We start from the raw sequence: 25,281 nt of genomic DNA, 5'->3' as shown, positions 1-25,281 counted from the left end.
AACTGTACAACAGAGCTTTATTGAAAACATGTACACACACTTTAAAACCACTCACAAAGTAACATTGGTCTAATCATCAGATGTCATTTACCTGGATCGGGTCTATGCTTGTGAAACTGAGATGAGCTTCAAAACAAAAATCTGCAGCATCAAGCGTAAAGCAAAAGGTCAGCAGGCATCTATACACATTATTCTCAAGTATTTACAGCTCACAAGGTGCAGCTCATTCATTCATTTCAGCATCATCAAACCATCGCTGCAGCTACAATGAGCACTGTGGTTGAAGTACAAGATGAAGCTGACACACGGTGAGGTGGAGGGAACCCACACAGCTAACACCATACAGAGAACTTGTTAAAGACCATAACTGTGAACTAAAGGCCTCAGAGGGTCGCCTGGGTTTCCTGGCTGCTGCTCTGCTACGGCAAGCAAAAAGGGCGTCAAAGCTGAGCAACAAAAGGGATAAAATACACCGACTGCAATAATTCTCCACTTCCTCAGCTCACCTCTGAGTGACTGACTCCTCTAAAGCTGGCTTTCTTAAAACAACTGGTCAGTCTGATAAAAATATCTCAACTTTGTCCAAAAAAAGCATCAAGAATTCTCTAGAAGCAAGTTTGCTCGTTTCATGTTTCATTTCATTTAGAGCTGCACTCATTGTTTTTGATCACTGGGGGGCAGTGGACAACACGTCACCTTATACGGTTCAATGGCTGAGATGTTAGCAGGCCACTTCCTGTTAAGGAGTTTAGGAGCTGTAGTCATTCTTTTCTACAGCTGGACTCAATATTCTTATATAATCATCGGGGATTTAGGGACACTGACGAAGATGCCAAGGAGATGCCACCTTAGGGACTCAGATTACAGAGAAAAATGAACTTTGCAGGACACAAACGTAGGATCACTTCCCAACACACCAAACAAAAAGATGATTATTATACTGCACGCTACATGTTTATATGTTACAGCAAAAGATCCTCAAGAGACACAAACTGAGAACAGGATGAATCTATGTGGTAACGACCTCCATGTGCTCACATCCAAATCAGCTTTTTACATTAAAAACAAACATCCTTCTGCTGGATTTAGATCCAGTTCCATGATGATCACATCAAGACAAGTTCACACATCTTTGTGTTAAAGTGTAAATTCTCAGACAGCAGCCAGAAACTCGATTCTCCTCAGCTGAGGGTGAACGTGGCCCCAATTTCAATCTGCCAGAAAGACGGGTTTCATTCACTCATTCACTATAAAATAAAAACTACTAGTACAATCGCTTACATCTTGATTTTGCTTTTAAAATCATTGTTAAGGAACCATCAGTCACACAGCAGTGCCTCAGACATCACATTTCACATTAAAAGCCTTCCAGCAGCTCAATGGACAAACTCCCTGCTCTTCCTGGAAGGCTTTTAGTTTGAAAGTGTGCAAGAAGTGCTGCTTTCACTGACAGAAGCTGAGCCATGATTAAAACAGTGCTTGTCACAGAGAAAGACTTTAAAAAAACAATGGCTTGTTTGTATTAATACCATAAACTGTTCAGGATTCAAGAGAAAATACTTAACTACATCCAAACAGAAGAAAACACCAGAAGCTTTGTTGGAGTGTTGTTAGATGCCAGCTGGGGGGGCCTCGGCACAGCTGACTGTATACAGCCGTAATACCAAACACACACATAATCACACTGGGTGTAAAAGACACAGCAGTTCCACTCGGCCAGGACCAGGAGCTTTGTTCAAGGCCAACACAGGAACTAATGCAACACAACTGACTGTATTCTCTCACACCAAAGATGATAAATGGCAGTTGATTGACCGTTGAGGGGCTGAGTTTGATCGAGGAGGCTGCTGACTGTGTGTGTCGGCCCAAGCCTAGGACGTCCTGAGCAGGTTGCTGAAAACTGAAATGTGAAAGAAGAGAAAAGTGAGAGTGTGAGAGGATGAAACCCAGAGCCAGGGCTGAGCGCAGCAGAAAGACACCTCACTACACCACACAGTCTGACAGAATGCATTTTATATGGCTGATATCTATATCTATAAAACCTTTGTGCAAAGGTTTTAGGCAGGTGTGAAGAAATGCTGTAATGTAACAAAGAAACCTTGAGGACTGCAGACACAGTGGTCGGCCAAGGAAACTTAGTGCAGCAGATGAAAGACACATTATGCTCACTTCCCTTAGAAACAGGAAGATGTCCAGCAGTGCCATCAGCTCAGAACCATCAGAAACCAGTGGGACCAGGTACACCATCTACTGTCCAGAGAAGTCTGGCCAGAAGTGGTCTTCATGGAAGAACTGTGGCCAAAAAGCCAAACCTTCAATGTGGCAACAAGGCCAAGAGACTCAACTATACAAGAAAACGGGAACTGGGGTGCAGAAAAATGGCAGCAGGAGCTCTGGACTGATGAGTCCAAATCTGAAATATTTGGCTGCAGCAGAAGGCAGTTTGGTCAGAGTTAATGGTGTCCTCAGTGCTGAGAAATACAGGCAGATACTTATCCATCATCAACACCATCAGGGAGGCGTCCGATTGGCCCCAAATCTAGCAGGACAACGAGCCCAAACATACAGCCAATGTCATCAGGAGCTATCTTCAGCATGAAGAAGAACAAGGAGTCCTGGAAGTGATGGTGTGGCCCCCACAGAGACAAAGGGTGGTCACACCTAATAGTGATTTGATTTAGATGTTTCTTCTGTTCGCTCACTTTGCATTTTGTAGATTTTTGAAAGCATTCTTACTTTACAGCACTTCTTCACACCTGCCTGAGGCTTCTGTGCTGTACTGTCCACATCGTAACAACATTTTCATTACTCCACTTCTGTACTTCAGTATCAGTTTGAGGTACTTGGACTGTACTTGGTCACACACACACACACACACACACTTTAGTAAAGACAAACCTACCTTGAGGATCTGACTGAGTACCATGGTGGCCTTTCCCACTCTCTGGATCTGCACCTACATAAACACAACAACACCATCATACATGTAAGTCCTGTCATACACAGCCTGCAGATGACATTCTGAAGACATTAGAAATGTGGCAGTGAAGAGGGACATACTGACCTCCCTGCAGCTTGAAGCAGAGCTTCTTCTTCTGGTAAGCAAAGTAACTGGATGCTGCTCCTAACAGAGCGACCCCGACAGCGCTGACAATCCCTGCGATCTGTCCAGATCCAGCTTCTGCAAGACAAAACCACAGCACACTGTTACAAACTGCAGCCTGCTCCCTCCTGCACGGAGCTCCATGTGGCTGCGAACAGTTCAGCTGGAGCTGTTTTTGCACTTTGGTTTCCTTTTTCTTTCCATTTCAGAACATTTTCTAACATTTCAGAGCTATTCATATATTTCTAAAGTGTAAATATGTTACTGTTAATTACAACTGAGATATTCAACAAGTGGGACAAATACTAAAAAAGTCATTTTCTGACATATCAGAAAAGGATGTGGCAGACGTCTGCATGTGAGCCGCTCCATACATGTCTCCTAAAGGTGACCCTAACAGCATTCTGAGGGGGAATTCTTTGAGAAGTAGTTCATCAGTTTGATAAATGACGGCTGTAAACTGCTGTAACCTCAGTTTTCCACTAGGTGGCAGCCAGAGTGTGCTGTCGGGACCAAGTGGAGGTAAAGTGTAAAGAAGTGAAACACAGAGACAAAAGGTGTGATAGTCGTCAGGCAGAACACAGAGAAAAGTGATACACCTGGGCTGGAGGGCAGGGTGGGGCGCACACACACACACTCACAATAGGTCTTCTGTTGCCTGGCACCACTTTGAAACCACAGTGAGTCATCAGGAGGAGGTGTGTCTTGTGATGGTGCAGGTTCTAAAACAGGGCGCTGGCTGGGCATAAAACAAGAAACAGGAAGGACGTCGGCCTGCAGCGTGACTCACTGCTGGGAAACACGTGTTTCACTGGTGCATCATGTGTTTTTATCAAGAAGAGCTTTTCTATTGTCACCTCTCTAACACCAGGTGCTGTGGGCTGATGGCCAGTCTCCTCCTTTACTTGAAAAGTGCAGGAGCTTTATTTGTACTGGAGCTTTCAATCACATCTGTCTGTCTTTTTCATAAAAGACAAATAAAATGTTCCCTTTACTTCCCTGCTGCTGTAACATGCCAACACTGTGACTGTGACTTGTAACCATGGAAACAAACAATAATATTGGGGATTACTGCTGATGCTTAAGAAATCTGACTAAGACTTCAAGTTCTAAGGCGTGCCTTTTTTCTAGGATTTCTAAGTGTAGAAGAATATGTGGGGGGGTGGAGGGACTGAGATCCTGTATGTGTGAGGTCACAGCCCCACAGTGTATAGTATATGATACTGATATACAATATCTACTATTAAAAAGGTGGGAAAACTACATGAGAAGCCACCTAAAGGTTCTGACATAAACCATAAAGCCAAACTAATGTCTGTTAATGAGGGAGGCCCTTGGGGGCCCCTGGGGGTCTAGGAACGTGAGTGACTCACTTGGCTCGTTTGAGGTCTCCTGCCTTGCATGGATCATAAATCAAACACATCGTGACGTAAACACTGACCTTTCCACCTTTGGTTTTATTCATAAAGTATTACAGCAAAGTTACAAACTCCATACAGACCAAGGGGAACGAAAGAAAAGCTTCAATGAAAACGCAAAGAACCAAAGATACATTCCTACACAAAGACCTAGTCATCAGCTAAGAAGTGCCAAAGGGAGAAAGCATCATCTGATCAAGAATCTGCTAGGAATGCTGCCGTGTGGAGGATCCCATGTCTGTCTGGACTGAGAGGCAGAGGCCACGCGTGCCCTGACACGGAGCAAACCATAAACTAACACTCTGTTTTCCATACATGATGCTGATTTCTGTAAATACAGCAAGGTTACTCAGACATCCAATACTCCAGAAGTCCAAGTGAGCAGACCTTCAGTCAGAGTGCTCCACTCACTCTCTGATCCCATCACTTCCTTTCCTGTCATATAAGCTTGTTCACTACTAGTAGGACTAGTACAATAAAATATCAGGGCAAGTCCATGGAGAGACTAAAAGTCAGCAGCCCACCTGATCTTTGTTTTTAGCCTTAGTGCCTAGTCTTGTCTCCCACTTCCTGTCTTATTGTGAAACCTCACTCTCCTCTCGTTTCAGGCTGTTTGACTTCCTGCCCTTGTGTGTTTCCCACCTTTGTGATTATCTGCCCCGCCCTGATTGTTTCCACCTGTTTCCTATTACCTCATGTATAAATAGTCTCCCTGTGTCCTGTACCAGATCGTCTTGTCTTGTCCAAGCATCCAGGTTCCATTACATTCACGCTAAGTCATTGTAGCCAAGTTAAGTATTGTGAGTATTGTCTGTCTTCGAGATTGTTCAACTGCCTGAAGGTTTCTGGCATCATACATTTGAGTCTTTCTTGTTTCTGGGCCCAAGCCGTAATAGTAGCACAACACGACAGACGCTAAAAGCAAAGATCAGTAACTTTTCTCAGACACCAGTGGCTCCGTTTACAGCAGGGGTGCCCACACTTTTTGGGCTTGCAAGCTACTTTTAAAATGACCAGATCAGAATGATCTACCTACATTAAAAATGCTAAACATATATTTATTTCTATATATACTGAGTATACTTTATATACACACAATATATGTTGGTGTACACTACATAACTGCAGCTAATGTAACCCTTGGTATTACACATAAAAACTGACAGCAGTAATGCACATAGGTGACAAACAGTGATGGAACATTCAATACATTTATGGCACTGAATGGAGTCGAATCTCCCTTCCTATCCTATTCCCCATCCCAGAATATCCCTTCTTTAGTGGATATAAATTGGAAGGCTAACCAGTTCACTTCGCTCGCTGGAGTTTTGCAGTAGCTAGAACATTTGACCGCACATGTCCCTGCCTGGGACCCGCAGCAGAGAAGAGATCTCAGACTGGCTGCCCTGTACGTCAATCAAGTCGCAAACGCCATAGGGAGGATACATTCATTCATTTATTTTCTAAACCGCTTAGTCCTAATTAGGGATGATAGATGATGGACTAAAATCTATTTTTTTAATGTCACACGATCGACGTATTGGGCACCCCTGGTTTACAGCCTTCACAAACATATTGTCTTCATCACGTTGTCATATTGCTTATTACAAGTTGGATTTAGCTGATAGATGTGGGCTCCTTTTTAATTTGGCAGAGGGTCTCATAATGACTAGTTCAGTCAGTGCACTGGACCGAACCAGCAGAACCAGAAAGCGACCCAACCCTACACACTCCACTGCAACTAGAATGCTGGAAACTGACAACATGCCGGATGAATGAGTCACGGCACGCCATGAACAGGAGGTTCTGGGTGGAGAGTGAAAGGCAAAGGAGTGCATGCACACACCCCCGGCTTAACATGGTGGCTCAATACATTGGACAGCCTTCACTCAGTCCAGCACAGACCTGCAGCTGTAAGTGTCCACAAGACAGAAGGCAGGGTTTGAAGGGCACAGCACCCAGGGGGGGCACTCGAGAGTTCAGAGCTGCAACTAAACCCATCACAGTGAGTTAAAAAATGAAACAAAGACAGAAAAGCACCCCAACGATCACAATCTTGGCTTCATCTCTGGCTCCTGACTTTTCAAACAACCTACTAGGTTTTTGTCCGTTGAACCAGACATTTGTAAACCTCTAGCTGAGTGTAACCTGAGGCCAGAGAGCCAATCAGAGTTTAAATGGGGCGATGGTTCATGGCATAGCTTGCAGCAGATCCATGAGTCTCTCTAAAAGAGGTGTCACAGTTTGCTTAAGGTTGGACATCCACATATAGAATTCCTCTGGCATGTTAGCATTTAGCATCTTCAGGATTTGGCCCCACAGAAGGTCTGGATCTGCAACGACACACAATCGTAGCAGGATTTTAGCTAAAGAAACCAGACCAGGGTACCAGTGTGTGTGTATATATATATACACATACATACACACTGTTGCCCATAAAGTTGGAATAATTGTTCAACACCCCAAATTTTGTTAAAGCCTGAATACACAGTTTGCAAAGGTTAATTGTGGTTTAAGTTTCACTGTGATATGTTTGGAAGAGTTTGATCAATAAAGTTGAGAAGATATCCACTTTATTTATCAAGAATAAATCACATTGTCACAATCATTTCATGAGAAGAGGTAAAAAACATTTTATTCCAACTTTATGGGCAACAGTGTATATATACCCGTATGAGACTAAAGCCAGCTGTCTGGTAATCCTCAAACATGCACACTAGACCGTTTTGTCTAGTCAGATGAAGCCAAATGAACTCCAACATCAAAAGGGTCAGTGATCCTACTGAGAGTCCTTATGTGGTACAAAAAGCCCCAGACAAATCTAAGGTAAGGTAATGAGCTGCTTTCAGAGCCACAAGCATAGCCACAATGCTCAAGAACTCAAGGAAAAGATGGGTTTGTGTAGGAAGACATAACGCTGCCCACAGTGGCCCGGCAGAGCGCAGACACAAAGACATTAGAGATGGATTTACCTTGAGGCTGATCAGCTCCAGCTGTGAGGGACACAGAATGCAGAAAATCAGTGATGAGGGGCAGATACATTTGAACCTACAAAAGACACTAAATACAAAAACAGGATTTATACTGTACGACTCAATTTTGTGCCAAAATATGTATCTGTTTCAAGTCCCAATGAGGTAAATGACCACTACAGCTGGTCTGTATTTGTATACGACTCAAAGCGCTTTTACATCACATCCTCATTCACACAGGTATCTAAGACTGTTCTTTCACACACTGAAGCTGCTTCAGTTGCAAGTTGACGTTCAAGTGTCTTGCCCAAGGACACTTCACATGTTGACTTAGAGGAGCTGGGGATCGAACCACCGACCTTCTGACTGCAGGTCTACTCTACCACCTGTTTAGCCACTTAGCTTCAGGATGCAGCTATGATGTTGGCTCTGACCTGAAGTTAGTGCTGAATAAAGAGTCAGAGACATGATACAACTGTTTTCACAGGCTCAGAGGTTCTCCTCATGAGTACTATACTGACTTTGATTGCTTAGCTGATAAGGAAATTCACTTTACATATCAGATTCTCCAGCATCTACTCTGTGGCCACCTGTGGCTTCAGTGTGTGAATGTGTGTGAAAGAACAGTCTCCTCCAACTTAGGTTCCTCCTGAATTAATGAGGATGTGATGTAAAAGCGTTTTGAGTAGTTGAAATGACTAGAAAGGTGCTGTACAAATACAGACCATTTAGCATTTACCACCAGGCCTCATCCCAGGAAAGGATCTGAGCCATACTACTGCTGCTGTGGATTCTGTGGAATAATGAATGGAACGAGAAGCACTGTCCTCCATTTTAGTCTACTGATGAGGCCATTGTTGGCAGCACCTCTCCAGACAGTCAGTAGACTGTCCAGACATCATCGTCAGCTCTTCTCTAATAACTAAAACTCAGAACTGGAACATGATATACATATATGGTACAGTAGAAAAACTAATTTAAGAATAAAAACGTACCATGAGGATCAGAGCCGGGGTCCACCCCGCCTGCATTCAAAGGAAAAAAGGAGGGTTAGATAGTTAGAAACTTTTGATTTTTGTTTGTTTCTTCCTACAGCAGATTCCTGGGTGGGGTGTTCAAATGGGAGTGGACCAGTATTACTGTCTCGTCACTGTGCTTCCTCCTGTACAACATGCTTAATCACCATGAGTAAAGCCCATCAGAGGGCCTGTGTGTGCTGCTGCTTCATGTGTACCATCATGCACAATCACATCTGAAAAGCAAGCATGTGGTTCTCATAACGCTGGAGAGCCTGTGGGTTTTCATTCCTTTCTCTCATTGGTAGAAGAACAGCTAATCACTTCCATGCTCCAGCTAAACGACAGTAGGAAACCCTCCAAAACAACAGGCAGCGTCCGTTTCTCAGGATCATGATTCCTCACACTATAGGAGAAACACCAACGCCATGACAACACAGGCACTGTTATGCCCCTAGAAATATCTTTCTGTCAGAAATCCAGTTCAGTGTGATATGTTAGTGCTGTAACCATAGCAACCTAGAAGCAGTGCATATCAGGAAACAGGAAGCAGGAAATGGGAAGTAGGAAATAAGTTCACCATGTGGTGATTGGGTGTCATTGTGATGGGACATCACATCATGAGCAGTTACCAGCTCCTCGGTTTAGATGTTATTCTTCATTTTCCCTCCGTGCTAAAGCAATGTCTGTGAGTATTATTCATCTAATGACATGAAGCCATCAAGTTACTTTGTGTTTGCATGATTATAAGTGGGGCTGGATGCTACTTGCGTTGCTAAGTTAGTGAATTGCTGGTTGTCTTTTTGACCATGTTAGCCAAGCTTTTATTATATTAGCTACGTGGCTAAGCTAGTTGCGGTCTGCTTAATGCCTGGATACTGTTGTGATGTGTGTATATGATCAACAATGCTGTTTATTAATGCAGATATTTTTCACTGTATTGTAATTGCAGTTTCACAAGATTCCAAGTAAACTTTATGGAATTTCATCGTCTGTATCCTGAAGTGTGTTTAAACTGACAGTCCATGACAGGCATTACATCATTAATCTGTTTGTTAAATATGAACTGAACCTGCAACAGTCCTTATCAACACTTAGAATTTGATCTATAGATCCAGAAGTCTTCATTTGACCCCCCAGGGTTATATGGTGAATTGGAAATCTGAAGAAATGAGTGAAGGGACAGTGAACAGTGTGTGAACAGAACAAGATACACAACAGCTGCTGGAGAAGATGCTGGTGTTAGCAGGCCTGCCAACAAGCTGTAGCTGGAGCTGTACAGAGAGGAGCAGTCGGTCTGGTTATCGACTGCAGTGAGAGAGGCTAAGGCAGTGACTCTAGGCTAGTTTAAGCTAACAATGCTATCCTCCTAACACCAAGACCAGTATGAAAGAAACAGTGATAAAGACTGAGTGGCTACAAGTGCCAGTGGAACTAAGACTGAGAAACTTGGATTGAACACACTAAAACAGACAAATGAGTGAGACCGTAAGCAGCTGCTATCGATCACAGATCCTGGTGTTGTGGTTTCAGTACAGACTTCCTGGTTTCAGCGCCTTCCGTCCTCAGCGCTTCAGAGCAGAGAACGCTGCAGATTTTTTGAGACCTGATTTTATATATTAGGTCGTTTTGTAATGTGTAGAGTTTGCATGTTCTCCCCATGCTTGCATGGGTTCTCTCCAGATACTCCAGCTTCCTCCCACAGTTCACAGACATGCAGGTTAACTGGTGACTCTAAACTGCCCGTGGGTGTGGGTGTGAGCGTGAATGGTTAAATGTAACACATTCAGCCTCACACCCAATGTCATACCATTAAGGATAAGCGGGATAGACGATGGATGGATCTGTGTTTATTGTGAACCATAGAAAAGGGCGACAACATTGAGGCAGCTTTTAATTATTTCTACAGTCTCTGTTGTAGAGAGTGACAGTAAAGTCAAATCATCCATCTCACCTGTATCCTCTGCCCATTTACTTTCACTGTCTACATTTCTACCTTATTAACTGCTAACTGCTGTGAAGTCTCAACGCAGCTTTCAGATGTGAGAGGACTTTAATCCTCCAACTAATAATCCAACAATGAAGGTTTAGGGACCCGAACATTGTATTAACAATTATAAACCAAATCCTATAGATGCTGGCAGTAGAGCCGTCAATGCAAAGTATCCTGTAAAAACCACAGTATGGTCCTTTAATACACACTAATGCAAAATTCAGATCAGTTTAGATTCAAGCCCACTTGTGTGTGTTCACGCTGCAAGACACTTCTCTTTATGATCAAAAGGGACATGATGATGATGATCACTCATAATCCAATTCTCCTCCATCACACTGGTGATCACTGTGCTGGACTGTAAACATCAGTACTACACTAAGCTGCAGGGATGCTGTGTAATGTGCATGTGACTATTCTAATGCATTTAGGTGACATTTGATTGAGCAGCTGGCACCAGAAGAACAATGATCAAAAGAGCAGCCATTGAGAAAATGTTTGGAATGGTGCTGAGGCCTCACCTCCTCCTCCTGAGCGGCCCCCATCAGGCTTGTACCCCCCACCGCTAACATCGAACAAGTCCGAGTCAGTAAAAGTTCCTCCACCTTCAACAATTTAACAACACAAAGTAAGAAAAACATTAATTCCACTTCACAAACTGTGCATCACATTCATGTTTCCCCGCTCCAACACATCTGACTGAAGCAATCAGCTCATCATCCAGGAGCTGGTGGAGCTGATGACGACCTACTCATTTGAATCAGTGTGTTGGAACACGGAAACATCTCAAACATGCAGGCCATTCTTTGGTTTATAACAGGAAAAGCTATAGTTCAGTCACCACAAAAAAGGTACATTGCAACCACTTTCACAAGGTGATTTGACATTTTCTGACCACGAAGTGTTGAAACAGCTCTCCTCATTTCTGCTCCTGGATAACATGGAGGACAAACCTGCCACCATTTTGTGTTTTATCTGAATCCCAGACTAAGATGTGGCGCTCCAGTGAGTATCTGGAGCAGTGGGCCGGGGTGTGTGTGTGGGACTGAGTGAGCCAGAGCAACAGTGAGGTTTTTAATTTGGACAACAGTGGAGCTCTGTGGCTCAGAGGAAGAACATAAGAGAAGGATATACCCATCTCTCGTCAGCCTGACAGCTCTATTGTTATGCAAATGAGTGTGTTTATTGCTGTGAATAGTATGGTAGAAATTAATGGTCATCAGGTTGATCTTTCACCTACCTGTGTTGTACTTAATATGTCACATGTCATCCAACAGAACCACACCCCCCACCTCTGTCATCTGTGAGGGGTCAGACCCCCCCCTTCATCACCTCCTTCAGCATCTCCAGAAATCGACCTTGGTTGTGAAATACCAGGCATTCTTCAGGCAGCGCTGAAGCCGACAAGACGTAGCAGGATCCGGAGAACCAAAACCGACATCGTCAAGAAGCTATTTAACGGTAAATTTTTATAATAATAATAATATCTTGAATTTATATAGCACCTTTCAAAAGACCCAAGGACTCTTGGGAAATTTCATGCTGAATGTACGAATGCATTTCATACATAGACCATCAGACCGTCCTGCATACAACCGAATCAACGGCTGAGAAGAGAACGGAGAGTCAGTGACAACAACAATCAGCATTTCCTGGCAGCTCTCGAGTTACTCAATCAAGTAACACAGGCTTTTTTTCTCCACTTTTCGCGCCATTTGTGACAAAATGAATTAAACACTGTGCGGTCGGAGGTGGTACGCTGTGTCCCTGATGAAATAAAGTTAGCTGTGAACCAATTAAATCTGATTCCTGCTCCACTTCGGGTAGATTTAACAGAAAATGCTGAAACTTCTTTTGCTGAAATCCCACAAATTCCTCAAACAGATCTGCTTCAACCCCTCAAAAATGCCCTCCAGGTACTAAATAACCCCCCAAAATCTCCGCTCGACATAACTACTAACCAATTAAATCTGATAGATTTAACCGAAAATGCTGAAATCCCACAAACTCGTCATAACAATCCATTACATCCGCTGTTAGAAGTCATCCACAGACTATATCCGCCTCAGGTAGACACAAACCGATTAAATCTGATTCCAGCTCCATTTCAGATCTAAATGAAAATGCTGAAACTTCTTTTGTTGAAATTCCTCAAACACATCCACTTCAACCCTTCAAAAATGCCCTGCAGATACTAAAGAATTCATCAAATCCTGTGCCCGCACTTCCCCCACAAAATGGTAACATCCTACCTGCATTTGAAGATCTGCTAGACCGTTTAGCGCAATCTAACAGCGACATTGCAGCGGATGAGAGAATAGAATTTGTCGTTCAGGTGGTACAAAACCCCAGAGGAAGTGGTGAACGTAAGCTGGTGAAAACTTTAGACTGTGAAATTCTCAGAAAGAAAAGGCGGTGGTTGTATGTCGTACAAGAGAGGACAGATCTGCTCTGCTCTGCCATCAGCCTGGCTCATGTTATAAGTCCAGAACAGTCAGTGTGAGAGACTGGGTAGGGAGCTGGAGTGGGTGGAGTCGGGTCTGAGCCAGGGGGCCTGGGATGCCAGAGCACAGTCAGAAAAGAGATCCATAGGATGCTGTTCTCCGGTCACCGGGTTTGAGGAGAGATCCAGAGGCTGCGACTTTCCAATCTCCCGTTTAGAGGAGGTTCTTTTTTTTTTTTTCCCCATAAAAGCAGACCACGCCTCTGCTTTTATGGGGGAAAAAAAGGAGTGATCTAAAAAGTAGCTGTCTTTCTTCATCACCGGAGTTCCCTTCTATTGGCGACAACCGTGAAGGAGTGAATTAAACTTATCATTCATCTCTTCAAGATCAACCTGATGATCATTCATTTTTAAGGGGGCGTATCCTTTTAATTCACAACTATAAACACGCTCATTTGCATAACAATAGAGGTGTCAGGCTGACGAGAGATGGGTATATCCTTCTCTAACATATCAGGCTGCGATACAAATGCACAATAAGACCTCAAAGAACCAATGAAGGAGTAGAAATAATGGTGCGCTCACCTCCTCCACTCTTTGGTGGATTAACAGCCGGTTTGTCAGGTTTGGGGTTGGGATCTGTAGGTACAAAGACATTATCAGCATCAATAATCTGTGTGTGTGTGTGTATGTATGTATAATTTCATGTGAGAGAGCAGCTTTACCTGGACCGAGAGCGTCCTCCAAATCCAGTCCAAAGCCCCCTGGTACACAAACACACCGGCGTTACACACTGACCAAATGATGCATTTGACACATTTTCAGGTACAACTTGTTTACATGTGTCTATATTAATATAATTTTCTACCAGTGTCATTTTAAGGATTGCTTCACCCACATCACAGAGACTACATCTCTGCCCCTCAGCAGGTAAAGTAGAAGGACCTACGTCCTTCTCTAAATAATTCATCAAATCCTGTGCCCGCACTTCCCCCGCAAAATGAACCGTGCCAAAATAACCAGCCACAAACTCTCTCTCTCTCCCGTCAATCCAGAACGATGCACAATTACAAAGTTACCCCAGTCAGCAGTAGGGAGCAGGTTTAGGAGAGAGAAACAAAGAGACTAGAACAACCTCACACAAACGCTTTAATGCTCTAAAAATAAGACGTACCCTCGCTGTTCCACTGTCTGGAGATGCGCCTGATCTAGCTACATTTTATCGAGGCGTAATGGGGATAATTAGAGAACTGGCTGACGGGCCAAATCACGGGCCAATCGCAACGATGTGGCACAGCTGGAGGTAGCTGGCGAAAACGTGCGTGATTCTGTCTCAGTCACCGTCGCAGAACACGGTGGTAACATCCTACCTGCATTTGAAGGTCTGTTTAGCGCAATCTAATGAAGTAGTAGAATTAATGGTGCGCTCACCTCCTCCACTCTTTGGTGGATTAACAGCCGGTTTGTCAGGTTTGGGTGTGGGATCTGTAGGTACAAAGACATTATCAGCATCAATAATCTGTGTGTGTATGTATAATTTCATGTGAGAGAGCATCTTTACCTGGACCGAAAGCATCCTCCAAATCCAGTCCAAAGCCCCCTGATACACAAACACACCGGCGTTACACACTGACCAAATGATGCTTCATTTGACACATTTTCAGGTACAACTTGTTTACATGTGTCTATATTAATATAATTTTCTACCAGTGTAATTTTAAGGATTGCTTCACCCACATCACAGAGACTACATCTCTGCCCGTAGGTCCTTCTACTTGGCCACAAGTCAACGGCTCTTAGTGGGAAACTGTTAAACCTACCAGAATCTCCTGAACTTGGTTTCTTGGGTTTTTCAGTCGGCACATCTGAAGACAACAACACATCTTTATCAGTCATTACTAAGTCTGAAACCTACATATTCTATCAAAATACCTGAACATTATCCAAAGAGTTTAATCCCGTCACATTTCATACAGCCAGTTGTGGGCTACAGCCCCCAGAAGGGCCTAATAGCTCATTCCACCAGAACTATGGCCTCTGACAGCAGCTGACTTCTCTTCAGTCCTGTGGATTTTACCCAGAGCTGAAAAGTATGAATGCCTCCTTTAAATCTCACAGCACCACCATGAAATGTAACTTCTCTTCACTCTGTTCAGCTGTCCAAAAAGTTCCAATTTTTTACAATATCATTTGGAGAAGTCCATGGTATGATGGGTGCTTTAACACTGTTACTTTAGAGTCATGGTGAAATGGAGGTTGGGGGGGTGTTTAGCTGTGGTCATTATGTCTGAGTGAAACAATGTGTGGACACATCAGTCGGGTGGGGTTAGCATTTGGTTACAAACACTTACGGAACCGCCCTGAGTTCAACATGATGCACTGAAACCATGTGAATAAAATACCTCTTTTCTGAGGAAAGAGCACAGAAGTAGAACTCTTTCATCAAATGAAAATATCACATTTTGTGCGTTATCCTCTGTGAGCTCTGCACTGTCCACATTGTTCATGCTCTTTTCCTCAGGTTTCTGTTTAACCTTAGATCAAATGATGAGCAGTGGGACCAGTCTGCTGCAGGAAGCACTCTCTATGGGGAAACCAGAGACGAACGCTGTATTTACCTGGTTCAAATGCATCAGAAAGGTCTAGTCCACCTGGAGGGGACAGGAAGTACAATAATCAGTCCACATGAAAGAATGGTTCCATTAAATAAAAACACTTAAGTCAGTCTAGGTCTTGTTCATAATTAGTAATTACCAGTATTTTACACACCCACACATCCACAGAGCTACATTGTTACAACAGGGACCATCAGGTTCAATCTGATTCTTTAAAACACTTATTTAGAAGGTCCTGTAGATATCAACCAGTGAATATTTACAATGGGCACTTTATCTGTTTCCACCTCCAGATAATGTGGAACTGTTTCACAGATGTCTGATCAATGATACTGTCTTCTCTGCACCTGCCATTTTTGTAAAGCTGTGTGGCAAAATCGATGTGGCCCAAGATCTCAGCAATCAAGCTGCTGAGTAAAGTATTCTACTCAAAAGGAATGATGACCAGAACTAACTCACAGCCCAGGTTAAGAAAGAGCCTCTGAATGTCTGGTCTAGTGGCGTGATGGTGAGGACTCTGGAAAAGGTAACTGGTAAATGGCCTGTACGGTCTGTAATGGTCAGGAGCAAGTTGGGGTTTAGTGTCATGCCCAAGGACACTTCGACATGCAGATTCATAGGAGCTGGGGATCGAATCACCGACCCTGTGTGTGTGTTTTGCATGTGTTGCTCAGGGTGCCAGACCAGCACCATGTGCAGCCAGCAGTCCTGCTGCAGTGTGTATGCAGCTCTCAGCTGCTGGTACACAACACAGCTACTAGGTCTAAGTAACCACTGGTTACTACTGGTGGAAGTAACCACCCCTGGTACCACACCAGGCTGGCATGTTGGTAACACTCTGTCCAGGTACATGTGGAGTGAAAACTGAGAGGCTTTTGAATGAGCCATGTTCAGGTGTCAGTGTCACTGTGGAATCTGCAGAATGTGGGATGTGTACTGCAGACAGACGTGCCTCCAGCACAGTCTGTCTTTTTAGTGTTAAAATGAATGTGATCAGTCAGTTGGACCATTCTGTCCAACCAGGACACAAGAAGACTTCAGTACTGTTATACTGAATCAAAGGTTCCACAGGGGGGACATGCCCCCCTCATTGCCCCCTGCCCCCACGACAGGTTCAGTCAGCTGCTTTTGTAAAAACACATCTTATCCTCCGGTCCTCTGTAATGCGTGACAGGATACAAACCATCAGTTTTGGGCTTGTCTGGGGCCTCTGGTTGCTCTTTGGGCTTTGCATGTGTTGGTTCTGAGGAACAAAAAGAAGTGAACACTGTTAATATCTGACACCAACTCAAAACCCCACTGTTCTCCTTACATTTCCCCTTAATTAGTCTGACCAAAAAGATTACCTCACCATTTACAAGCTTTTTCCATTCACATCTTATGATCTTCTGCAGTGGATTTGCTCAGTTGTGATAGAGATAGATCATTATCACATGTTGGGATGTGACTGAAGTACCAAACTTAGGAAATGTCATGATAACTGAGTCATCTCCAACTGAGCAAAACCAATCCCCTCAAGAGGATCAGGAGATGTAATGAGAGCTCTAGAAAAAAAGCTAGTAAGTGGATTCTTAGGGTTTTTTGTTGAATTTCTGTTTCCAAGGTCAAGGATGAACTTTCACAGTGACAGGCTTACGGCCCTCTTTAACTGTATCCATGTGAGCGAGCATGTCACACTGGAGCAGGGGTACTCTGTAAAATGACCAATTACAGACAAAATCACTTACCTGCGTCGTCCAAAGCATCAGACAGGTCAAATCCTGTATGAGGATGAAAAGAGGAAGAGTATTACAAATCAACATAGGTACTAACAGGCAAGCAGCTTCCGCAGCCTGCAGGCAGCACCAGCATCTCTCTTTCCAGTGGAGGCACATGTGTCCTGTGTTTGTTGGTTTCTCTGGCAGCCCTGACTGATACACTAAGCGAAGCATGAGTCACTATTGACACTAGTGACTTGTTTCTCCACAGAAAAGCACATCATGCCAACACTTGCTGTAATACACACAGCAGCGTGCTCCAGAGGTACTTCTCCACCAGGCTGATCACATATACACATCCTGTTTGTGATTCTCTCACACACCACATGCCCAGACTACAGTGTGTGTCTGCACAGTATAATCACTGCGCCCTGAGAGCAAAACACTGCTTTACACTACAAAACCCTTCTGGTGGAGCTCATTAGGCGGTGACTGACTTCACTGGTTTCAGAATGCTGTCCTAAGATGATCTCAGATTTTTCCATTTGCTCTTATTGCTAAATTACCACTGCTTTCCAGGAAAGTAAGTAGGTCAGTTAGCTGCTTTAGCTTAATTAGCTGCTGTAGCATACTTAGCTGCTGTAGGTTAGTTAGCTCCTTTAGCATAGTTAGCTGCTATAGGCTAATTAGCTGCTTTAGTTTAGTTAGCTGCTGTAGCATAGTTAGCTGCTGTAGGTCAGTTAGCTGCTCTAGGTTAGTTAGCAGCAGTGGGATGGTTAGCTGCTGTAGGCTAATTAGCTGCTCTAGCTTAGGTAGCTGCTGTAGGTTAGTTAGCAGCTGTAGGTTAGTTAGCAAGGTTAGTTAGCAGCTGTGGGGTGGTTTGCTGCTGTATGCTAATTAACTGCTGTAGCATAGTTAGCTGCTGTAGGTTAGTTAGCTGCTGCAGGTTAGTTAGCTGCTGTAGCATAGTTAGCTGCTGTAGGTCAGTTAGCAGCAGTGGGATGGTTAGCTGCTGTAGGCTAATTAGCTGCTCTAGCTTAGGTAGCTGCTGTAGGTTAGTTAGCAGCTGTAGGTTAGTTAGCAAGGTTAGTTAGCAGCTGTGGGGTGGTTTGCTGCTGTATGCTAATTAGCTGCTGTAGGTCAATTAGCTGCTGCAGGTCAGTTAGCTGCTGGAGGTCAGTTAGCTGCTGGAGGTCAGTTAACTGCTGTAGCATAGTTACCTGCTGGAGGTTAGTTAGCTGCTGTCATGGCTGAACGTGTTCTATATGTCCATATTTCCAGTATCTCAGTGTGAAAGACGTTGGTAATCAACAGGTTGGAATACTTTTATGATCATATTGAAGCCACTCCTTCATGTTCTACTGCCGTTGCTTTACTGGATCCAACATGAATGTGGATTGGGTAGATGAGGCGTGGCCAAATATTCATTTCTACTGTTTCATCTTCATACCAAGAAAACCCATTAATCCCAGTATGACTTCAGCATTCTTGCTTTGTTCCCACTGAAATTATGAATATGGTCAATTTTAAAGACCTAAAATCTCAGCAGCATCAGCGATGAAGTGACTACGTTATAAAACATGGGTCTGAGCTACTTTTAGCCATCTGCTCATCATGTGCGTGCCTGTGGTTTGCTCTGCAGCCATCATCCTCCTCTCTACAGCAAGTTAGCAGTCTGTAGAGGACAGTCTGTGATGGTCGGTCTGTAGAGGACAGTCTGTGATGGTCGGTCTGTAGAGGACAGTCTGTAGAGAACAGTCAGTGATGGTCGGTCTGTAGAGGACAGTCTGTAGAGAACAGTCAGTGATAGTCGGTCTGTAGAGAACAGTCTGTAGAGGACAGTCTAGAGAACAGTCTGCAGAGAACAGTCAGTGATGGTCGGTCTGTAGAGAACAGTCTGTGAAGGTCGGTCTGTAGAGAACAGTCTGTAGAGGACAGTCTGTAGAGAACAGTCTGTGAAGGTCGGTCTGTAGAGAACAGTCTGTGATGGTCGGTCTGTAGAGAACAGTCTGTGAAGGTCGGTCTGTAGAGAACAGTCTGTGATGGTCAGTCTGTGATGGTCTGTAGAGGACGGCCTTGTGTGTGTGACATGGTGTGTGTGTGTATAAAGAGTCAGTGGATCAGAGCAGATCACAGACTGTATAATGAGTCGGTGGATCAGAGCAGATCACACACTGTATAAAGAGTCGGTGGATCAGAGCAGATCACAGACTGTACAGTCAGTGGATCAGAGCAGATCACACACCGTATTAAGAGTCGGTGGATCAGAGCAGATCACAGACTGTACAGTCAGTGGATCAGAGCAGATCACACACTGTATAAAGAGTCGGTGGATCAGAGCAGATCACAGACTGTATAAAGAGTCGGTGGATCAGAGCAGATCACAGACTGTACAGTCAGTGGATCAGAGCAGATCACAGACTGTATAAAGAGTCGGAGGATCAGAGCAGATCACACACTGTATAAAGAGTCGGTGGATCAGAGCAGATCACAGACTGTATAAAGAGTCGGTGGATCAGAGCAGATCACAGACTGTACAGTCAGTGGATCAGAGCAGATCACACACCGTATAAAGAGTCGGTGGATCAGAGCAGATCACAGACTGTACAGTCAGTGGATCAGAGGCCTGCCGTTAGTTGTTTGGGAAACTTAAATTAGCCTCAGGTCTTTTTGTGCACCCCCTCCTCCGCCCAAAAGGCCAGAGCACTGGCATGCACAGTAAACCCATGGTGAGCCCCCCCCCCCTTACCGAGGTCTGCTAAAGTTCCAGGGAGCAGCAGCAGAAGAAGAGCAGCGATCCTCAGAGACTTCATGTTGGCGGACTTTGTTTCTTTGCTGCTGCCGAAGTTTGAAGCTCCTGTGGGACAGAAGCTGAACTGAACCCCCCCGCTGTCGAAGCACAGGATGAGTACCGGAATAGCTCCTGGTCCGGAGTGCCCAGTGCCGCTCGGCTGGTGTCCCGTTCCGCTGCGCTGTGAGTCAGCCCAGGGTGTGGCAGCAGCCCGGAGGGGCGTTCACTTGCATGGCCCTATGAAGAATGTTCCACAAACCCCTGCACATATTGTTCTGAGAGACGTTCACAAACACATGAAACGTCCCAGGGAGGCAGAGCTGTGTAGTTAGTTAGTTAGTTAGTGAAGAGTCAAACTTTGAGAGTTGTGTATGCAGTGTGGTGTGATGTGACTCTGGCTGAGTACAGGAGCTTTAGTTCACACACTCAGGATCTGTGTGCTTATCTAAACCTCCCTGTTCTCTCAAGGGTACACTGAAGACAGCACAGCGTCACATGAAAAGTGAGCCGGGGGGGGACTGGTGCCCAGCTGGCACAGCGCGACAACAGCTTCTGAGACTTGTGTGCCACCTGCTGGGTGTGCGTGGAACTACATCTATTTACTGCTTCTGGTGTCGGTTCGACTTGTACCACGTGTTCTCTGAAGTCACTGCTGTGATTATGATGATGATGACGGTGATGATGATGATGATGGTGGTGGTGGTGGTGATGATGATGATGGTGATGGTGGTGATGATGGTGGTGATGGTGGTGATGATGATGGTGATGGTGGTGATGATGATGGTGATGGTGATGATGACGGTGATGATGATGATGGTGGTGGTGGTGATGATGGTGGTGATGGTGGTGATGATGGTGGTGATGGTGGTGATGATGATGGTGATGGTGGTGATGATGGTGGTGATGATGATGGTGGTGATGATGATGGTCATGCTGCTGTGGTGGTTTCAGGTTTGGGGCTTCAGGCTGGACCTATGGTGGATGCAGGCTGGGCCCAGAGCTGGGCTTGGGATGCTTGTAGGGAGGCAGCTGGCTGGTATGGGGATGTGGTTAGATGTTACACATGGCTGGGTGAAATCCAGGATTTCAGCATTTTCTCTGCTGTCACACTTCACAGCGATCTCTGGACATGGAAATGCGAGGCCATCAAACCATAAATCTTCTCTTAACTTCACCGTCTACGGCATGTCCTCCCTGCTAGACAACACATCCCACCCCCACCAAGACACTCTGTTAGCACTAGGCAGCTCCTTCAGCGACCGGCTGCTCCACCCACGGTGTGTGAAGGAAAGGTACACTGGACTCATGTACAATATCTTATCCTCATTCAGGTCTACTACTACAGTGCAATCTCTTATATTTGGATATACTGCACAGCTTTTTATTCTATTAATATCATATTCTACTTCTATAGGCACCTGTTGTTTAACTTATCTTTGCACTGTTGTTCTTTGCTGCTGCAAATTTCCCCAATGTGGGATGAATAAAGGTTTATCTTATCTTATCTTATCTGATCTTCTATCGTCTTCCATCATCTTAGTCGTGGAAGAAACTCTTTACACTGACACGAGAGTCACTCACACATTTCTGTGCAAACTTAGAAATGTACATTTTAAAGGGTAAAATTCTAAAATAGAAATATTATATCATTATAGACATATTGTTGACATGTTTTCCTCTCCTCCGCTATATTTATGTATCGCAGTGGGCTCACAGGGGGTGAGGATGGGCTGGATGGGGGGGGGGGGTGGATGTGGTGACAGAAGGCACGCCTCCAGAATATCAAGCAGAGTGAAAGTTTAATGCTTCAGCATGGCAGACTTTGGTCAATCAGTAAAGACGATCGTGAATGGTGAGCTTTTTTTTCATTCATTTTTATTAAGCTTTACAGTGATTGTAAAGATTGTTTGGTTATATGGAAAGAAGCTCATTTAAGATAAGCAGATATGAGTATATAGAAGTAATGAAAACATGATGAATACATAGAGAACTTCAGTATTCTTATTAATCTGGAACAAGCATTCAGAATCTCAGGAGGGTGTCATCTTCCTACCCGTCCTCTTCACCTCTAAAAACACAAGCAAGTTTCAATCAGAAGACGTGAACAGAAAATGAGTAAAAGATCCATTAAAGCCACAGAAAATCTTTTTATCCCATAAAACAGCAACAATATGTGGAAAAAAAGAGCATTTCTACTCACAAACATCCTCCTGTGTCTCCACCCTCAGCGCCTGAGCCGAGCAGAAGGCGACTGGGCCGCGAGCTGCAGCAGCAGGCGGAGCTGCTGCTTCTGATTCTCAGAGACTGTGCGCAGCATCCGGACCACGTCTCCTTGGCAACCTGAGCGAGAGTTTACACACGTGTGGAACCAAGTAAAACGTGGGTTGTTTTATCTCAAATTTGAGACAGAAGCACTTTAAAACATAAAATCGGGATGTCAAAGTAAATGAATGATGTAACAGTAGAGGAGTGGTTTGGAGGCTCACCTCCTCCACTGGGTTTATCAGTGGGTTTGACAGCTGTGGGAACAACAACATTGGACACAGCATTAGTTACCTCTGTCAGGAATTTAGGATTTGAAGAGAAAAGAATTTGAATCTGTAACCAAAGACATAGCGACAGCTGGATCATGCAGACTAGCCACTGAGTCATGGACATGTTCTCCCACCTAATGAGGCAGGAACACACAGTCCTTATTTGCTCTTCTGCTGGAAATGTGGTTGCAGTTGTACACACAAAAAAACATACATTTTCACATCCAAGTCCACATATATGACTGGGTGGACTGCATAGAAACACATAAAATACTGAAGAATCTATTGAAAGATGAAATGTAAAAAAATGTCATTCTGCGTCACAAAGACCAGGAATTACTTCTGAGTGTGAGCGTCCACTCATGGCCACATGGTGGTGCTATCCACACCAACACACTGGATCATCACCTGCTCCTTGGCCCTTTAGGTTCCACCTAATGTGACACGAGTTTCTTCATTGACTAAAAAAAGAATTATTTTCCAAAACCTTCTGTTACTTATGAAAAAAAGCCTGACCCAGTGTGTTGGTGTGTCCATAACTCGGTAACATGCATACGCGTGTGGCTTCTGATCTGTATAGGCTGGGCATTGTGGCATCATCATAGGCCACTCACTTGCATGTACAAGAACACGTGCCCTCATACTGTATGAATTTATCAGCACTGCCTCTGACAGAAGGTGCCAGGTCATTTAGAGATCTACAATAACAATAGATTGCTTTATGTACAATAAACAATATCATCTTTAACAGGAAGGAAACTCATCACTTTACCTGGACGGAGAGCATCTTCTAGATTGAAGCCAAAGCCATCTAGGAATGAAGAATGTACATGTTTTAAAAAGAACTTATCGGCTTATCTGAACATTGAGCGAATGGCTCAATAACTGACACCTGCAGATAGCTGAAATTCACAGAAACGAATGCTTCCTACAGTCACAATGTGATGTGAGTCTGCCTTTCAGAAAACTCAGACTGTCCTGCAGGCTCACTGACACACATCACATCAAATGAGCAGGGTGGCGGTTCGTGTACTCACTTCCTCCAGGCGGCTTGGAGGGTTTGGGATCTATGGATCAACAGGACAAGCGTGTCAGTATCACAGTGTGTTCATTCAAATGACGATATATTGGCAGACTGAAGGGATAGCAGCTCTGAAACACACTCATACAGCCTCTCATGGCCAAAGTGCAGCTCTGCTCCAGTTTCCTCCAGTGCTGCGTCCCTCATGGACAGCAGCATGGGGGAGCAGCAGCAACACAACACTGACATGTCATCACCTTTTATACCATGTGGTCTGAGTGAATACTGGATTCTGATTGGCTGCTGGGAGATGATGGACACCTACTAAATAGTTACCAGGGAAACGGAGTCATAGCATGTGAAAAACTTTAGATATTGGTTGAAAAACACGTGAAAATAGAAATGAATGGTCCATTATCAGAAATGAATGGACGACGTGGAGGCAGATGCATTATCCCTCACATTAAGTCCATACGGTGAACAGCTGGCACACAGCTGTGTAGTTACACATCCAGTGTCAGCGCCACACATGCAGCTTGTTGTGCTGCCCCCAAATAGTCGACAAATCAATGCATGCAGCTTTAATTGTAACCGACACTGGGTAGATTACTGCCATCAGCTGTATAAGGTCCTGAGGGTTCAGATCTTTGTTTGACCAGCTTTAGCTGGACGGACAGCGTCTGGTAGGCTGGTATACAGTATGTACGTATGTGTTAATAATGGGACACTCACCTCCTGTGGGAGGTCTAGTGGCTTTGGCTCCTGTAAGATACAAAAAAAGGCCTCCGTATCCACACTACATCAGATACATTTACACATTTTTTAGACAACGTGGAGAAAAACTAATTTAAATGCTACATATTAGTGAAATGGTCCTAAAATAGTATGCAGGTGTATTGTTATTGACCTACAGTAACTAATGAGCCGTCCCCAGATTTAACCCCAGCAAATATGTCCTGATCCAGTCTTAAAGCTGGCTTCTGAGGGAGGTTACCAGTTACCTTTTCCACGAAGAGCATCAAACAAACCCAGTCCTGTTTGAGAAAGACATGACAAACCATTAGAAACCACATGCTTAACACACATCATCTGGTCCCCTCCCTGCATCAGTCATGGTGTGATGAAAGCCAAGAGCTGAGTTTCCAAACATCAGTCTAAGCTGGAGGACATGTTGGGGTTTGTTGGAGACATCAGGGTGTGTGTGGAGCTACTGTGGTTCAGGCTCTACATACAGAACAAACACAGACTCTCTGAAATGGTTTGCAGCCTCCAGTAAAATAAGGCCACGTATCCCGATGACAAGAAGTCCGCCTGGACTTTGGTTTGTTCTCTAGTATTGTTTTTGCCTTATTAGACATGAGATCGCTTTCCAACCCCGTTTTAAGTTTAATATTTCTGACTCATACTTGCTATAATAGGGAAGATACAACTAATGAGTATGAAGCATTTGTTCACTCACCACTCCAACGTTTATGCCTGTGAACAGCCGTCCCATGATCTGTGAGCACAGAAACATCAGTAAGAAGAGGAACAGGAAGCACATACGAGCTTGTTCTGGGACCTTGACTGGGGGGCAATGGGGGCAGTTAGTGGGAGTCCATTAGCACATCTGATCTGATGGTACGGCATTAAAAAGTCATGTTCTTAAAAACCTCTGACCACAGCAGAAGATCTGTAC

The 25,281-nt window shown here is 44.3% G+C and overlaps 1 protein-coding gene across 2 annotated transcripts; it reads right to left on the bottom strand.

Moving 5' to 3' along the window:
- cd99 (CD99 molecule) lies at positions 1-20,216 on the bottom strand. Of its 2 annotated transcripts, XM_070855867.1 has the most exons (15): positions 20,007-20,216; positions 17,288-17,320; positions 16,744-16,803; positions 15,564-15,596; positions 14,766-14,810; positions 14,507-14,545; positions 14,377-14,430; positions 13,671-13,709; positions 13,531-13,584; positions 11,024-11,107; positions 8,489-8,518; positions 7,494-7,514; positions 3,065-3,181; positions 2,903-2,956; positions 1-1,900 (listed from the first exon to the last, which is right to left on the bottom strand). In XM_070855867.1, exons 1-15 carry the CDS (start codon positions 20,068-20,070, stop codon positions 1,872-1,874), a joined length of 756 nt encoding a protein of 251 aa, XP_070711968.1. In that variant the 5' UTR covers positions 20,071-20,216; the 3' UTR covers positions 1-1,871. The 2 variants fall into 2 exon arrangements, with proteins under 2 accessions (XP_070711968.1, XP_070711969.1); XM_070855868.1 differs by lacking the exons at positions 1-1,900; positions 2,903-2,956; positions 3,065-3,181 and adding an exon at positions 6,664-6,854.
- Between the last annotated feature and the right edge of the window lie 5,065 nt (positions 20,217-25,281).

This window comes from Pempheris klunzingeri, chromosome 24, assembly GCF_042242105.1.
Source record: "Pempheris klunzingeri isolate RE-2024b chromosome 24, fPemKlu1.hap1, whole genome shotgun sequence".
Classification (NCBI taxonomy): domain Eukaryota; kingdom Metazoa; phylum Chordata; class Actinopteri; order Acropomatiformes; family Pempheridae; genus Pempheris; species Pempheris klunzingeri.
Note: the sequence above shows the minus strand (reverse complement) of the source record. Positions and strands in the feature narration are given on the sequence as shown.

Bases quoted from the DNA above. Each gene is read 5' to 3' on its own strand.
- cd99 (XM_070855867.1), bottom strand. From the start codon at position 20,070: ATGAAGTCTCTGAGGATCGCTGCTCTTCTTCTGCTGCTGCTCCCTGGA. The intron at 14,811-15,563 runs GTAAATACAGCG...TGTTGTCTTCAG, and splicing joins TTCTGATGCATTTGAACCAG to ATGTGCCGACTGAAAAACCC. The intron at 7,515-8,488 runs GTACGTTTTTAT...TGTCCCTCACAG, and splicing joins CCCCGGCTCTGATCCTCATG to CTGGAGCTGATCAGCCTCAA.